General features: G+C 40.1%; 1 protein-coding gene across 10 annotated transcripts in view; it reads right to left on the bottom strand.

The window, feature by feature from the left end:
- Nucleotides 1-8,040: 8,040 nt before the first annotated feature.
- ARHGEF9 (Cdc42 guanine nucleotide exchange factor 9) overlaps nt 8,041-18,755 on the bottom strand; it is a 211,973-nt gene continuing 201,258 nt past the window's right edge. For 9 of the 10 annotated variants that reach the window (XM_049107479.1, XM_049107480.1, XM_025436060.3 and 6 more), the window contains 2 exons: nt 11,199-11,358; nt 8,041-10,049 (listed from right to left, as the gene is read on the bottom strand). In XM_049107479.1, the coding sequence (XP_048963436.1) occupies nt 9,995-10,049; nt 11,199-11,358 (215 nt within the window). In that variant the 3' untranslated portion in view covers nt 8,041-9,994. Of the gene's footprint in view, nt 11,359-18,755 lie in introns of all 10 variants that reach the window. The other variant, XM_049107481.1, reaches the window with a different exon arrangement.

Here is an 18,755-nt window from a genome sequence, read left to right on the forward strand (position 1 = left end):
CTAAACGGCTGGAGCGCGTGCCCCGGGGGACCCTGGGAGCAGCTCAGGCTGCGTCTCAGGCGTCGGCTCTGTGCGGAGGGTCTGCGTTGCCCCAGGAGAGCGATTCCAGTGGTGCAGGCCCCGGAGCCCAGGGTGCCAGGGCACACAGCCCAAGATCCGGCACTCCCCCCGGGATAGGCAGAGACCGGGAGGACACAGGGCAGCAAGGTCGCTCCTGCCCCCAAGCAGAACAGAGCTGTGCAGATCGGTGCCCCCCGACCCTGGAGCATCCAGGCCCCTATGGAATGGGAGACTGCATTAGTTACTGCTGGAGCTGACTCTAGAGCTGGAGAACTGGCCACTGCCACTGTCGTTGGTCCTCCTGGTATCACCTTGTACCTGGGACTGAGCACAGCCACCAGCGAGCAGGGGCATCACAGGATAAACAGCTCCCACTGAGCCATGCACCTGGCAGGGGACAGGGCAGCTCCGCCAGGTGCACACACCTGAGAATCAGCACAGCAGGACCCCCCAGAACACCAGCTGGAAGGACAGTGGAAGAGCAAGTTAAGTTCTTGATCAAGGAGTGCTGGAAAGTTCCAGGAGAAATTAGGGATTGATAGTATATAGAATCAGAGGATACCCCTCCTTGGTTTTTGTCTTTTGTTTGTTCACCCCACCCCTTTTTTCTCTTTTTCTCCTTTTTCCAGTACAACTTGTTTTTAGCCACTCTGCACTAAGCAAAATGACTAGAAGGAAGAACTCATCACGAAGAAAGAATCAGAAACAGTACACTCTCCCACAGAGTTACAGAATTTGGATTACACTTCAATGTCAGAAAGCCAATTCAGAAGCACAATTATAAAGCTACTGGTGGCTCTAGAAAAAAGCATAAAGGATTCAAGAGACTTCATGATTGCAGAATTTAGATCTGATCAGGCCGAAATTAAAAATCAATGAAATGAGATGCAATCCAAACAGGATGTCCTATGATGAGGGATAATGAGGTAGAAGCATGAGTGAGTGACATAGAAGACAAGTTGATGACAAGGAAAGAAGCTGAGGAAAAAAGAGAAAAACAAATAAAAGATCATGAGGAAAGGTTAAGGGAAATAAATGACAGTCTCAGAAGGAAAAATCTACATTTAATTGGGGTTCCAGAGGACACCGAAAGGGACAAGGACCAGAAAGTGTATTTGAACAAATCATAGCTGAGAATTTCCCTAACATGGGAAGGGAAACAGGCATTCAAATCAGGAGATAGAGAGATCCCCCCACCTAAAATCAATAAACACCATTCAACATCCCGACTTTTAATAGTGAAACTTGCAAATTGCAAAGATAAAGAGAAGATTCTTAAAGCAGCAAGAGACAAGAGATCACTGACATTTATGGGGAGAAGTATTAGATTAACAGCAGACCACTTTACAGACACCAGGCAGGCCAGAAATGGCTGGAAGGATATATTCAGGGTCCTAAATGAGACGAACCTGCAGCCAAGAATACTTTATCCAGCAAAATCGCATTCAGAATAGAAGGAGAGATAAAGAGCTTCCAAGATAGGCAGAAACTGAATCTGTGACCACCAAACCAGCTCTGCAAGAAATATTAAGGGGGACCCTGTAAAAGAAACAGGAATTCCAAGGAAACAATCCACAAAAACAAGGACTGAATAGGTATCATGATGGCACTAAATTAATAACTTTCAATAGTAACTCTGAACATGAATGGGCTTAATGAACCCATCAAAAGGCGCAGGGTTTTAGACTGGATAAAAAAGCAAGACCCACCTATTTGCTGTCTACAAGAGACTCATTTTAGAGCTAAGGATACCTACAGCCTGATAATGAATGGTTTGAGAACCACCTACCATTCAAATGGTCCTCAAAAGACAGCAGGGTTAGCCATCCTCATATCAGATACATTAAAGTTTATCCCAAAGACTGTAGTAGGAGAAGAAGAGGGACACTATATCATACTTAAAGGATCTAGCCAACAAGAGGACCTAACAATCATGAATATTTATGGCCCTAATGTGGGAGCTGCCAAGTATATCAATCAATTAATAACCAAAGTAAAGACATACTTAGATAATACACTAATAGTGGGAGACTTTAACATGAAGATTTCTGCAAATGACAGATCTTCTAAGCACAACATGTCCAAAGAAAAAGATTTAAATGATACAGTGGACAAGATGGTTTTCACAGATATTTACAGAACTTTACATCCAAATGCAACTGAATACACATTCTTCTCAAGTGCGCATGGAGCTTTCTCCAAAAAGACCAAATACTGGGTCACAAATCATGTCTCAACTGATACCAAAACATTGGGATTGTCCCTTGCATATTTTCCGACCACAATGTTGTGAAACTAGAACTAAACCATAAGACTAAGTTTGGAAGTATTTCAAACACATGGAGGTTAAAGACCATCCTGCTAAAAGATGAAAGGGTCAACCAGGAAATTAGAGAAGAATTAAAAAGATTCATGGAAAACAATGAGAATGAAGATACAACCATTCAAAATCTTTGGGATGCAGCAAAAGCAGTCCTCAGTGGGAAATACATTGCAATACAAGCATCCATACAAAAACTGGAAAAAACTCAAATACAAAAGCTAACCTTTCACCTAAAGGAGCTGGAGAAGGAACAGCAAATAAAACCTTCCACCAGCAGAAGAATACAGTTAAGAAAGATTCCAGCAGAACTCAATGTAATAGAGACCAGAAGAGCTGTGGAACAAATCAAGAAAACCAAGAGATGGTTCTTTGAAAGAATTAATAAGATAGATAAACCATTAGCCAGCCTTATTAAAAAGAAGAGAGAAAAGACTCATATTAATAAAATCATGAATAAGAAAGGAAATACAATTTTAAAAACTTATTATGAACAGCTGTATGCCAATAAATTAGGTAATCTAGAAGAAATGGACGCATTTCTGGAAAACCAGAAACTACCAAAACTGAAAGGAAGAGATAGAAAACCTGAACAGGCTGATAAGCAGGGAGGAAATTGAAGCAGTCATCCAAAACCTCCCAAGACACAAAGTCCAGGGCCAGATGGCTTCCCTGGGGAATTCTATCAAATGTTAAAAGAAGAAACCATACCTATTCTACTAAAGCTGTTTGGAAAGATAGAAAGAGATGGAGTACTCTCAAACTCATTCTATGAGGCCAGCATCACCTTAATTCCAAAAGCAGACAAAGACCCCACCAAAATGGAAAATTATAGACCAATATCCCTGTTGAACACAGATGCAAAAATTCTCAACAAAATACTAGCCAATAGGATCCAATAGTACATTAAGAAGATTATTCACCATGACCAAGTAGGATTTATCCCCAGGATGCAAGGCTAGTTCAACACTCGTAACGCCATCAACGTGATAGATCATATCAACAAATGAAAAAACAAGAACCATATGATCCTCTTAATAGATGCAGAGAAAGCATTTGACAAAATGAAGCATCCATTCCTGATCAAAACCCTTCAGAGTGCAGGGATAGAGGGAACATTCCTTAGCACCTTAAAAGCCATGTACAAAAAGCCCACAGCAAATATCATTCTCAATGGGGAAACACTGGGAGCCTTTCCCCTAAGATCAGGAACAAGACAGGGATGTCCACTCTCACCACTGCTATTCAACATAGTATTAGAAGTCCTAGTCCCTGAATCAGGCAACAAAAAGAAATAGAAACTGGGAATTCAATTGCCAATTCAAATTGGGAAAGAAGAAGTCAAACTCTCCCTCTTTGCGGATGACAGGATACTGTCCAGAGACAACCCAAAATCTACAGAAAACTTCTGAAAGAAATTGAGAAGTCACAAAGAGAAGGAAAAACATTCCATGCTCATGGATTGGAAGAATTAATATTGTGAAAATGTCTATGCTACCCAGGGCAATTTACACATTGAATACAATCCCTATCAAAACACCATGGAAAAAAAAAAAAACACCATGGACTTTCTTCAGAGAGTTGGAATAAATCATCTTGAGATTTGTGTGGAATCAGAAAAGGCCCTGAATAGCTAGGGGAATATTAAAAAAAGAAAACCATAGCCAGGGGTACCATAGTGCCAGATTTCAGGTTGTACTAGAAAGCTGTGGTCATCAAGACAGTGTGGTACTGGCACAAAAACAGACACATAAATCATGGAACAGAATAGAGAATCCAGAAGTGGACCCTCAACTTTATGGCCAACTAATATTCCACAAAGGAGGAAAGACTATGCACTGGAAAAAAGACAGTCTCTTCAGTCAATGGTGCTGGGAAGATTGGACATCCACATGCAGAAGAATGAAACTAGACCATTCTATTACACCTTACACAAAGATAAACTCAAAATGGATGAAAGATCTGAATGTGAGACAAGTTTCCATCAAAATCCTCGAGGAGAACACAGGCAACAGCCTTTTTGAACTTGGCCACAGCAACTTCTTGCAAGATACATCCATAAAGGTAAGGGAAACAAAAGCAAAAATGAATTATTGAGACTTTGTCAAGATAAAAAGCTGTTGCACAGCAAAAATAAGAGTCAACAAGACTCAAAGACAACCTACAGAATGTAAGAAAATATTTGCAAATGACATATCAGATAAAGGGCTAGTATCTAAGATCTATAAAGAACTTATTAAGCTCATCAGCAAAGAAACAAACTATCCAATCATGAAATTGGCAAAAGACATGAACAGAGATTTCACAGAGGAAGATATAGACACGGCCAACAAGCACATGAGAAAATGCTCGCATCATTTGCGATTAGGGAAACACAAATCGAAAGATGAATGGATAAAGAAGATGTGGTTTATGTATACAATTGCACTGCTGGGGATTTACCCCAAAGATACAGATGCAGTGAAACGCTGCAACATCTGCACTCCAATGTTTATAGCAGCAATTGTCCACAATAGCCAAACTGTGGAAGGAGGAGCCTTGGTTTCCATTGAAAGATGAATGGATAAAGAAGATGTGGTATATGTATACAATGGAATATTACTCAGCCATTAGAAACAACAAATACCCACCATTTGCTTCGAGGTGGATGGAACTGGAGGGTGTTATGCTGAGTGAAATATGTCAATTGGAAAAGGAAATACATTATATGGTCTCATTCATTTGGGGAATATAAAAATTTATGAAAGGGAATAAAGGGAAAGGAGAGAAAATGAGTGAAAATATCATGAGGGTGACAAAACATGAAAGACACCTAACTCTGGGAAATGAACAAGGGTTAGTGGAAAGGGAGGTGGGCGGGTGGTTGTGGTGACTGTGTGATGGGTCTGGGGATGGCACTTGGCGGGTTGAGCACTGGGTATTATGCAAATTGAACTCCAATAAAAAGATTTTTAAGAAAGGTAAAAAAATAGAAAAAATTATATCCATTGGAAAAAGGACAGTCTCTTCAATAAATGGTCCTGGGAAATTTGGACAGTCATGTGCAGACGAATAAAACTAGCCATTCTCTTATATCATACAGAAAGATAAACTCAAAGTGGATGAAAGCTCTAAATGTGAGACAAGAATCTATCAAAATCCTAGAGAACTCAGGCTACAGCCTTTTTAACGGTCACAGCAACTTCTTTTAAAATACATCTATGAAGGCAATTGAAACAAAAGCAAAAATGATCTATTGGGACTTAAGATAAAAAGCTTTTGTACAGGAAAAGAAACAGTCAACAAAACCAAAAGACAACCTACAGAATGTGAGAAGATATTTGCAAATGACATATCAGATAAAGGGCTAGTTTCCAATATCTATAAAGAACTTATGAAACTCAACACTCAAGAAACAAAACAATCCAATCCTGAAAGGGCAAAAGACAAGAACTTTAATTTCACCAAAGAAGATATACACATGGCCAACAAGCTCATGAGAAAATGCTCCATGTCACTTGTTATCAGGGAAATACAAATCAAAAGCACAATGAGATAGCACCTCACACAGGTGAGAACAATTAACAAGACCGGAAACAAATGTTGGTCAAGATGTGGAGAAGGGGGAACTCTCTTGCACTCTTGGTGGGAATGCAGACTGGTGCAAGCACTCTGGAAAACTATGTGGACATTCCTCAAAAAGTTAAAAATAGAGCTATCCTATGACCCAGCAATTGCAGTACTGGGTATTTACCCCAAAGATACAGATGTATTGAAAAACCAGGGCACCTGCAATGTTCATAGCAGCAATGTTCACAGTAGCCAAACTGAGGAAGGATCCACTATGTGCTTAGACAGATGAATGAATAAGGGAGATGTGTGTATGCGTGTGTGTGTGTGTATGTGTGTGTGTATATATATATATACACACACACACAAGGGGTAGAAAGGGACAGATATATATATATATATATATATATATATATATATATATATATCGAGTGCGATATTAGTCATTAGAAAGGACGAATACTCACCATTTTCTTTGATGTGGATGGAACTGGAAGGTATTATGTAGAGTGAAGTAAGTCAATCTGAGAAAGACAATCATATGGCTTCACTCATATGAGGAATAGAAGAAATAATAAAAAGGATTATAGGGGAAAGGAGGGAGAATGAGAAGGAAAAATTAGAGAGGGTGACAGAACATGAGAGACTCCTAACTCTGGGAAACGAACAAAGGGTAGTGGAAAGGGAGGTGGGGAGTGGGATGGTTTAACTTGGTAATGGGCACTGAGGAGGATACTTGATGGGATGAGCAATGGGTGTTATAATATATGTTGGCAAATTAAACTTCAATAAAAAATATTAAAAAATGGAAACTCAATTAGGCAAGTGGAACTTCCATCAGTGAACATAGCAGCACTGTCAACAGTCAACATAAGGTGCTCTGTAATAAAACTGATGGCAGTTAAGTGGGTAAATGCTCTTAGCTTGTAAGTCATAGAGCCATTCTTCATGGTAATAAAGAATATGGATGATCATGTGGACCGTATGGGACTTTCAGAAATAAATCTTCTGCTGAGACATGCTTTATTTTAGGTACCTTAGGAGAGAATTAGCTGCATCCTACCCCCCAGAATTTGTCTCCCCATCCTCCATTCTAGGACCATCAGAAGGTAGTTTAGGGAATACTCAGAGCAGAGGCAGTAATTGAAATTCACCTTTGGAAGCTGATGAGGCTCAGAACTGGCAAGATGGAGCAAGGACTGGCGAGAACTGAGTGTTCTGAGTTTGATGAAAAAAGACTGCAGACTACATGGAAAAGAGGAAAAGTGGGAGTAGTAGGGAAAGTGGTTAGCTTATGAGAGAGTCAAGAAATGGAGAGTGTAAATTTTATTGAAGGAGATGTTTTAATAATTACTTTCTCCAAATCTAGGATTAGGGGCATCCTTTCATCCTAGATAGACAGGGCTCATACTCTAACCCAGAGGTAGAATACTTGCTCTTCCTCCTAACTCTGTAGTTTGGAACATTTACCTGGTCCCTTTTAGGAAATAAGTAATTAGAGTTAGTGTTTAGTCACTCTGGAAACAGTCAGGTGAGGCAGTGCCAGAACGAACCTAGTATTGCATCTCTGATGCATAGGATAAGACACCACATGGGGGCCTTGTGGGCAGCAAGGAGCATCTATTTGTAGGCAACACCATGATGAATAAAACAGTAAGGTCACTACACTGACTTTGGGGGTTGGATAAGGAATGTGTCTACCTCTGAGAAGATGGAACAAGAATATGATATGGCCTCTGGCTAGATCCAAAAAGCAGCTTTTAAGCTCCTGTGAGTGCCCAGGGCAGGTATTGGACTTGTAGCTACAAGGAAAAGGAATGGGGTCAGGAATAGGTCCTCAAGGGACAGGTGATATGAAGAACAGCCCCATGTATAAAGACATTTGAAGTGCCCCTGGTTATAGGATCAAACTTGTTTCTTATGGACCACTCTTCCAGAAAGGACATGGAAGGTCACAGACATCCCATGAGATGCCTGACAATGTAACAGCAGGACTGGCAGGCCAAGATTAGGTTGGGATAAGCTGTCCCTCATCAGGAAAATTCTCTTTATTTTGCAACTAGTAAAACACACACACACACACACAGAGGCAAGAAAACTCTGCCTGGAAGTGTCTTTTTACTTCTTTTATTGAACTCCATAAATATTTTCATAAGGCTTTGTGTCATTACAACATCATAGTTTTGTTGATAAACATTTTTTTAAACACACAACTTTGACACTTGTTTGACAGCGTCAAACATTCGGAAGAAACAAAATAATAAACTGGCAAATGCAGAGCAGCAGGGGTAATCAAAATCACTGTTACCCATCCATCCACCCCAGCCCACCCCAGCCCCAAAGCACTAAAAGATCACTATTTGGCTTCACACTAGAATTGTTAGAACTCTCTTGTCACTGCCGTTGATAAATCCATTAGATTTATACACACAGAGAGAAGAGGATAGAGGGAGAAAGAGGAGTTAGATTTCTGTGTTAGGAGCATCCCACAGCAGGGCCCAAAAAATACACTAGCAAAGCCTTTTGGAGAGCAAATCCAGGCCTCATTGAGTTGAGGAAAGGGGAGCTTGGGGGCCATGCACACATAGAAGAGATTTACAGAATTCTTGGGGATAGCACTGCTGTGGGGCACAGAATAGACCTGGACCCTGATCCCAGGTAATAGGGCTCCCCTTGGGGCTGTTGGTCACTGGTCTGCTTTGCCGCCATAGGCTGGGGAATACTCCAACCAATGGTGAACTGATTTCTTGTTGTTTTCACAAGTTCTTGGTATCTGGTGAGGCCAGTGGTTTGGGTAGATGAGAGGTGGGTGGCAAGAGGTAACATCCCTGATCCTGGAGCTCTGGTCACAGGCTCAGGGGGAAGGGAATGGAGGGAGGACAAGGAGGCTTGGCTAAGAGATGTTGTAGGCCCAGGGACTTGGCCAACCATCCGCTCTTGGTTTATTCCTAGCCCCTGGAGAAAAACGTCAAGATTAAGCCTAGTGGAGAGGAACGGAAAGTAGGAAAAGGATGTATACTTAAGGGAGGCCTACACAGTTACTGAAACACATGCTGTTTGCCAGGGAGACCATTTTATTTTATTTTATTTTTTTCAGGGAGACCATTTTAGCTTAGGCACTGGGTACCAGGTTCCTTGCCATGGGAGGCTTAAGTAGCTGGGTCATTTGCTGAGCAGTTGTGGCCAGTCCCGAGCCCCAGCCCTCTGCCCATCTCAGGCTTACCCTTGACTTACTCCACAAGTCTGATTTGAATGTGGTGGAATGGTAGCATAAAGAGCTTGTAATTTGATTCCCAAAGAGGAATAATTCCTAGGCTGGGCAGGGCCTGGTCTGGGTCAGGAGGCATAGAGCAGCAATCAAGTTAGCTGTGCTGAGGGCTTCATGTAGCCATGGCTGCTGCTCAGTAAGCTGAAGTCCTTTCATGACAGTTTTCTCCTGGGGTCCAGAACAGACTCAAAATTTCCAGATTCCTCACTAGAGTGGTTCTTTATAGTAGGGCCCATTCTTACTCCTTTGTACTCCATTATTCTTGCTGTTCAAGGTCTGCCCACCTAAAGGGCTATGTGGGGAGGAAGAACAGGTACTCTTGCACCCATAGGGACCCTGCCTCTTAGTGGGAGAAGTTAGTTTTTCCTAAGTATAAAGCCTGCAAAATATGAGCCTGAGGGTAGTGTCTCTACCTCAGATCTTTTCTCCATAGGGAAGCCTCACTGGGCTCCTCACTTACTTACTTCAAATGTCCTGAGATGGGAGAATGTTGGACATAGGGCTTTCTTAGAGTGACAGAAGTTCTTTATGCTAATAGCAGTAATTTTCCTGTGCCAGGAGAATAGGAGAATGAAGGACAACAGGGAGAGGAGAAGGAAGGAGTCACGGAAGACTGTCCATGCAATCTGTTAACAATGGGGGAAATTTCATATAACTTGAGTGGTAGGAACTGCAGGTATATATCTTGGGCTAGGGCTGCCTCTTTCCATGCCCATTCCTGTTCTTTCCTTTAAGAGGTTATGGTCAGCCTTGGATCCTGTCCAGGTCAATAATTTGAAGGCAGCTGATGATCTTGATCAGGTGTGCTCTGTCTTGACCCCTTCATAGACTCCAAGAAATGCCACCTGTAATCTGAAAATGGAAGCAGGGATGACCAGGCCCCTGAAATAATTTCAGTTGGGACCTCCAATTTTAAGCCTACTTGGTGCTAGGCAGTTGAATCCCTCCCCCGGGAAGCAGAGTCTCAGCCCCTTTGCTTCAAGCTCAGATCTTTTAGGTTAGGGGAGGGAGAGGCCTACAAGGGACACCATAACCAAAGCAGCTTGAAGAAGATAATAATTAGCTCAACTAAGTCCCAGATATAAAACTACTCATGATCCAGCAGTGCTACAACATGGGAACCCCCAGTGCTAGAAGAGCCCAAATGCAGAATGTTCCCTGAACAGAAGTCTTCTCCAGCATTATTATAATCTGACTCTCCCTTGATTCTGTTTGGTTTTGATCCCTCTACAACACCTAAAACACAGTGAAAGCAATAGAAATATCAAGCAGTTATGTCACAGGGCACAACAGAGCATGTCTAGACTGGCACAACTGAGGACGGAAGATGCAGGGAAAAGGCTGTCTAGGGCAAATGCCGGCCTGCAGAAACATTCACAGGTGGTCAGCTGAGGGAGAAGAGAAAGAGAAAGGAGAATCCTCCCTTACCCATTGAAAAGGAAAAGGAAAAAAATTCAAATTCCCAAACTCCATCACATTAAAGTATATTCAAAAGTTATCAGCATCAGTATCATTAGGAAAGAAAAAAACAATACAAACACATCTATGGTAATAATGACAAGTCAATGAATCACTCACAGGTGTGCAAAGAGATTATCTCAACAAGAAAAGGAACACATAGAAATGTCAGTTTCTGAAAATAAAGGGGAGGGGGACAGGGTAAGAACAGAAAACTTTTAAGAAGGGATCACATATTTAGAAGTCATTGGTACCTCTTCCTACCAACTACAGATTTTACTTCCCCAAACAAACAAAACGTTTTTTGGTCCTTCTGTGTGTGTGTGTGTATGTGTACGTGTGTGTTTGTGTATACTCAAGGGTCTGTGTGTGTATGTGTGTCTCTCTATATATAAATATATATATGTAGATATATATATTTATATATATATAAATTTCAACAGTGCTTCTCCAAAAAATTGTCCATCTATAAATATAATTTTATTTACTTTATTTTAAAATTATCTGCCTCCCTGTAGGTATTATTTTTTGAAAGGGGTTAACCTGCTGAAATTTTGCCAGAATGGTGACTGGCTGCGCTTGGGTTCGGTGAACTCAAAGACCTGCGACTGAGCGATGCCATCCGGGACCAGGTACTGGCCCTGGTTTAACGGGTCCTGCGGTGGTGGGTAGGAAGGAGGAATTGAGCGGGCAGAGTTGACACCTAGAATAGATGGGAGATCAAATGGAGAGTATAAGTTACGTGGTTTCCCAAATCATCCAGTGACCACTTTGAGCAGACAATTAAAGGCAGCCTATTTAGAGAGTATGAACTGGAATTGAAAATCATCCAAGGGAAAAACTGCAATTCCTTAACAGATTTTGGAATGGTATGGTGACTAATACAACAACACACACTTTCCCACCTACTCAGACATTACTGAGAAGCTTTGGTGTTATCAGCCATTTTACAGATGAGGACACTGAGACCTGTGGTGAAATGTCATATCTAAGGTCATAAAGCAAAGGATAGAATTCACATTTTTTTGTTTTAAAATATTTTATTTATTTATTCCTGAGAGACACAGACAGAAGCAGAGACATTGACAGAGGAAGAAGCAGACTCCTCACAGGGAGCCCGATGTGGGACTCGATACCCTGACTGGGATCATACCCTGAACCAAAGGGAGACACTCAACTGTTGAGCCACCCAGACGTCCCTAGAATCCACATTATTTGATTTCTCATTCTTTTTTTCTTAAGATTTACTTATTTAGGGACGCCTGGGTGGCTCAGCAGTTGAGCGCCTCCCGTCGGCCCAGGGTGTGATACTGGAATCCTGAAATCGAGTCCCACATCAGGCTCCCTGCATGGATCCTGCTTCTCTCTCTGCCTGTGTCTCTGCCTTTCTCTCTCTGTGTCTCTCATGAATAAATAAATAAAATCTATAAAAAAATAAACAAAATCTTAAAAATATTTACTTATTTATTTAAGGGGGGGGGGCAGGAGGAGGGCCAAAAGGACAGGGAGAGAGAAACTTAAGTAGACTCCAAGCTGAGCAGGGATCCCAATGCAGGGCTCAATCCCATGACCCTGAGATCATGACCTGAGCCAAAGCCAAGAGTCAGATGCTCAATTGACTGTACCACCCAGGCACCCCAAGAGACCATAATCCATTATGCCAGACGTTCCTGCAAATCACCCAACGCTTTCCATTTAATTTCAAAGCAATTTGGTTTTCTCCCTCCTCAACTCCCCCTAGAAGTGTCAAAAGAGCCAAGTTAAGAACTAGTGACTTCAAAGCAGGTCTTCAGTTGGGAAATGGTTTTCTAAAAGGCAAGGTACAAGTGTACTCTACCTCAGGTTGTAGTGATGAAACCATATTTAATATGAAAGTCACATTTGGTAGATTAGAAAGAAAGCAAAGAAAATATGATTCATGTAATACAAGGAAGACTTGGAATATATTTGTGACCATTCAAAGGGGACAATTCAATGACTACAACTTTCATAGAAATATTTGCAAGCTTCAAAGCAAAATCCACATGAATAGAAGATTCCAGGGTGGAGGGGCTGAATTTAAAGTTTAATCCTAACCTATATTCAGAGCATAATTGCATACAGCATATGATTCAGAATGCAATGAAGACCTCTCTGCTGCTCCCAAATAGCTTCCTCAACTGCTGGCTAATGTCTGAAATTTCAACATTACAGCTTCTTTGTTTGCCTTTGTTTGATGACTCGATCCCATTATCCTAGAAGTAGTATCATATTGAGTCATTGTCAGCCATTGGCACTTAAGTAGGAAGCAATGAGTTCTTTTTTAAAAGCTAATATTGTTTTGCTTTGTTTTAGATCTTACTTTTGTTTTCCAGATTTATTGAGATATAATCAATAAGTAACATTCTATAAGTTTAAGGTGTACAATGTGATGATTTGATACACATATATATTCCAAGATGATTACTACAATAAGGTTAGTATATCCATCACTTCACAAAATAACCTTTTTTTGTGTGTGCTAAGAGCATTTAAGAACTACTCTCTTAGCACTCCCAAGTTAAAATATTAACTATAGTCACTGTGCTGTACATTATATTCCCCGAATTCTTCATCTGGCAACTACCCTTTTGTGCCCTTTGACCAACATCTTTATACTTCCCCCATCCCAGGCCCTGGCAACTACCAAACAAGAAACTTTCTGTTTCTATAATTTTGCTTTTTTTTATTCCAATATAAATGAAATCATATAGTATTTATATTTTTGTTTTACTTATTTCACATAGTATGATGCCCTCAAAGTCCATCCATGTTTCCATAAATGGTAATATTTCCTTATTTTTATGGCTGAATAATATTCTATTGTATATGTAACATATATATTATCCATTCATCTGCTGAAGGATATATCAGTTGTTCATTGTCGTGGCTATTGTGAATAATGCTGCAATGAACATGAGGGTGCAGAAATCTCTTTGGGATTTTGATTTCATTTTCTTTCCTTATACACTAGAAGTGGAATTGCTGGATCAGATGACCACTCTATTTTCAACTTTTTGGGGACCCTCCATACTGTTTTCATAGCACCTTACAAATTTATACTCCTACCATCAGTGTCCAAGGGCTCCTTTTTCTCCAAATCCTCACCAGCACTTGTTATCTCTCTTTTTTTGATAGCAGCCACTCTAACAAATATAACCTCTCATGGTTTTGATTTACATTATTCTGATGATTGGTAACATTGAACATCTTTTTTTTTTACACTTGTAGAACATTTACATGGGCATTTGCATGCTTTATTTGGAGAAACATCTATTCAGGTCATTTGCCCATTTTTTGTAGTTTGTAGTTGACTTGTATGTGTTGCTCATATATTTTGAATATTAATCCCTTATCTGATACATGGTTTGCCAATATTTTCTCTCATTCTGTAGGTCGCCTTTTCATTTTGTTGATTTTTTTTTTTAGTTTGATGTAGTCCCACTTTTTTTTATTTTGGTCATGCTTTTGGTGTCATATTAAAAAACTTGTTGCCAAAATCATGTCAAGGAGTATTTTCCCTATATTTTCTTTTAGGATTTTTATGGTGTTAGGTCTTCCACTTAAATCTTTAATTCATTTTGAGTTAATTTTTCTGAGCAGTGTAAGACAGGAGTCCAATACATTCCTTTGCATGTGAAAATCCAATTTTCCCAATATCATTTATAAAAGAGGCTATCCTTTCCCCACTGAGTATTCCTGACCTCCTGATAAATATTAGTTGACTATGGGTTTATAATTGGTCTCTCTCATTTTTTTTATTGGAGTTCAATTTGCCAACATATAACATAACACCCAGTGCTCATCCCATCAAGTGCCCCCCTCAGTACCCGTCACTCAGTCACCCCCACCCCTTGCTGACCTCCCTTTCCACCACCCCTTGTTCGTTTCCCAGAGTTAGTAGTCTCTCATGTTCTGTCTCCCTCTCTGATATTTCCCACTCATTTTCTCTCCTTTCCCCTTTATTCCCTTTCACTATTTTTTATATTCCCCAAATGAATGAGACCATATAATGTTTGTCCTTCTCTGATTGACTTATTTCACTCAGCATAATACCTACCCTCCAGTTCCATCCACGTCGAAGCAAATGGTATTTGTCATTTCTAATGGTTGAGTAATATTCCATTGTATACATAGACCACATCTTCTTTATCCATTCATCCACCTGCACCCCGATGTTTATAGCAGCAATGTCCACAATAGCCAAACTGTGAAAGAAGCCTTGGTGTCCATCGAAGGATGAATGGATATAATTGGTCTTTTGATTCTCTCCCACTAGTCTATATGTCAGATTTTATTGCCAGTATATTGTTTTGATTACTATTTGCTTTGGAATAAAGTTTAAATAAATCAGAGAACATGATGCCACCAATTTTGTTCTTCTTTCTCAGGTTTGCTTTAGTTATTTGGGGTCTTTTGTGGTTCCATATGAATTTTATAATTGTTTTATCTACTTCTGTGAAAAATGCCATGGAATTTTAGATAAGGATTACAATAAATCTACAGATGGCTTTGGGTAGTAAGGGCATTTTCATGATATCAATATTTACAATCCATAAATACAGAATATTATTCCATTTATTTGTGTTTTCTTCAATTTCTTTTATAAATTTCTTTTTTTTATTTGTTTTTTTTAATTTTTTATTGGTGTTCAATTTACTAACATACAGAATAACCCCCAGTGCCTGTCACCCATTCACTCCCACCCCCCGCCCTCCTCCCCTTCTACCACCCCTAGTTCATTTCCCAGAGTTAGCAGTCTTTACGTTCTGTCTCCCTTTCTGATATTTCCCACACATTTCTTCTCCCTTCCCTTATATTCCCTTTCACTATTATTTATATTCCCCAAATGAATGAGAACATATAATGTTTGTCCTTCACTGACTGACTTACTTCACTCAGCATAATACCCTCCAGTTCCATCCACGTTGAAGCAAATGGTGGGTATTTGTCGTTTCTAATAGCTGAGTAATATTCCATTGTATACATAAACCACATCTTCTTTATCCATTCATCTTTCGTTGGACACCGAGGCTCCTTCCACAGGTTGGCTATCGTGGCCATTGCTGCTATAAACATCAGGGTACAGGTGTCCCGGCGTTTCACTGCATCTGTATCTTTGGGGTAAATCCCCAATAGTGCAATTGCTGGGTCGTAGGGCAGGTCTATTTTTAACTCTTTGAGGAACCTCCACACAGTTTTCCAGAGTGGCTGCACCAGTTCACATTCCCATCAACAGTGTATGAGGGTTCCCTTTTCTCCGCATCCCCTCCAACATTTGTTGTATCCTGCCTTGTTAATTTGCTCCATTCTCACCGGTGTGAGGTGGTATCTCATTGTGGTTTTGATTTGTATTTCCCTGATGGCAAGTGATGCAGAGCATTTTCTCATATGCATGTTGGCCATGTCTATGTCTTCCTCCGTGAGATTTCTGTTCATGTCTTTTGCCCATTTCATGATTGGATTGTTTGTTTCTTTGGTGTTGAGTTTAATAAGTTCTTTATAGATCTTGGAAACTAGCCCTTTATCTGATATGTCATTTGCAAATATCTTCTCCCATTCTGTAGGTTGTCTTTTAGTTTTGTTGACTGTATCCTTTGCTGTGCAAAAGCTTCTTATCTTGATGAAGTCCCAATAGTTCATTTTTGCTTTTGTTTCTTTTGCCTTCGTGGATGTATCTTGCAAGAAGTTACTGTGGCCGAGTTCAAAAAGGGTGTTGCCTGTGTTCTTCTCTAGGATTTTGATGGAATCTTGTCTCACATTTAGATCTTTCATCCATTTTGAGTTTATCTTTGTGTATGGTGAAAGAGAGTGGTCTAGTTTCATTCTTCTGTATGTGGATGTCCAATTTTCCCAGCACCATTTATTGAAGAGACTGTCTTTCTTCCAATGGATAGTCTTTCCTCCTTTATCGAATATTAGTTGACCATAAAGTTCAGGGTCCACTTCTGGGTTCTCTATTCTGTTCCACTGATCTATGTGTCTGTTTTTGTGCCAGTACCACACTGTCTTGAGGACCACAGCTTTGTAGTACAACCTGAAATCTGGCATTGTGATGCCCCCAGATATGGTTTTCTTTTTTAAAATTCCCCTGGCTATTCGGGGTCTTTTCTGATTCCACACAAATCTTAAAATAATTTGTTCTAACTCTCTGAAGAAAGTCCATGTTATTTTGATAGGGATTGCATTAAATGTGTAAATTGCCTTGGGTAACATTGACATTTTTACAATATTAATTCTGCCAATCCATGAGCATGGAATATTTTTCCATCTCTTTGTGTCTTCCTCAATTTCTTTCAGAAGTGTTCTATAGTTTTAAGGTATAGATCCTTTACCTCTTTGGTTAGATTTATTCCTAAGGATCTTATGCTTTTGGGTGCAATTGTAAATGGGATTGACTCCTTAATTTCTCTTTCTTCAGTCTCATTGTTAGTGTATAGAAATGCCACTGACTTCTGGGCATTGATTTTGTATCCTGCCACGCTACCGAATTGCTGTATGAGTTCTAGCAATCTTGGGGTGGAGACTTTTGGGTTTTCTATGTAGAGTATCATGTCATCGGCGAAGAGGGAGAGTTTGACTTCTTCTTTGCCAATTTGAATGCCTTTAATGTCTTTTTGTTGTCTGATTGCTGAGGCTAGGACTTCCAGTACTATGTTGAATAGCAGTGGTGAGAGTGGACATCCCTGTCTTGTTCCTGATTTTAGGGGAAAGGCTCCCAGTGCTTCCCCATTGAGAATGATATTTGCTGTGGGCTTTTCATAGATGGCTTTTAAGATGTCGAGGAATGTTCCCTCTATCCCTACACTCTGAAGAGTTTTGATCAGAAATGGATGCTGTATTTTGTCAAATGCTTTCTCTGCATCTAATGAGAGGATCCTATGGTTCTTGGTTTTTCTCTTACTGATATGATGAATCACATTGATTGTTTTACGGGTGTTGAACCAGCCTTGTGTCCCAGGGATAAATCCTACTTGGTCATGGTGAATAATTTTCTTAATGTACTGTTGGATCCTATTGGCTAGTATCTTGTTGAGAATTTTTGCATCCATGTTAATCAGGGATATTGGTCTGATATTCTCCTTTTTGGTGGGGTCTTTGTCTGGTTTTGGAATTAAGGTGATGCTGGCCTCATAGAACGAATTTGGAAGTACTCCATCTATTTCTATCTTTCCAAACAGCTTTAGGAGAATAGGTATGGTTTCTTCTTTAAACGTTTGATAAAATTCCCCTGGGAAGCCATCTGGCCCTGGACTCTTGTGTCTTGGGAGGTTTTTGATGACTGCTTCAATTTCCTCCCTGGTTATTGGCCTGTTCAGGTTTTCTATTTCTTCCTGTTCTAGTTTTGGTAGTTTGTGGCTTTCCAGGAATGCGTCCATTTCTCCTAGATTGCCTAATTTATTGGCGTATAGCTGTTCATAATATGTTTTTAAAATCGTTTGTATTTCCTTGGTGTTGGTAGTGATCTCTCCTTTCTCATTCATGATTTTATTAATTTGAGTCTTCTCTCTCTTCTTTTTAATAAGGCTGGCTAATGGTTTATCTATCTTATTAATTCTTTCAAAGAACCAACTCCTGGTTCTGTTGATCTGTTCCACAGTTCTTCTGGTCTCTATTTCGTTGAGTTCTGCTCGAATCTTTATTAACTCCCTTCTTCTCTTGGGTGTAGGATCTATTTGCTGTTTTTTCTCTAGCTCCTGTATGTGTAAGTTTAGCTTTTGTATTTGAGTTCTTTCCAGTTTTTGAATGGATGCTTGTATTGCGATGTATTTCCCCTTAGGACTGCTTTTGCTGCATCCCAAAGATTTTGAACGGTTGTATCTTCATTCTCATTAGTTTCCATGAATCTTTTTAATTCTTCCTTAATTTCCTGGTTGACCCTTTCATCTTTTAGCAGGATGGTCCTTAACCTCCACGTGTTTGAGGTCCTTCCAAACTTCTTGTTGTGATTTAGTTCTAATTTCAAGGCATTATGGTCTGAGAATATGCAGGGGACAATCCCAATCTTTTGGTATCAGTTCAGACCCAATTTGTGACCCAATATGTGGTCTATTCTGGAGAAAGTTCCATGTGCGCTTGAGA

Source organism: Canis lupus, chromosome X, assembly GCF_003254725.2.
Source record: "Canis lupus dingo isolate Sandy chromosome X, ASM325472v2, whole genome shotgun sequence".
Taxonomy (NCBI): Eukaryota; Metazoa; Chordata; class Mammalia; order Carnivora; family Canidae; genus Canis; species Canis lupus.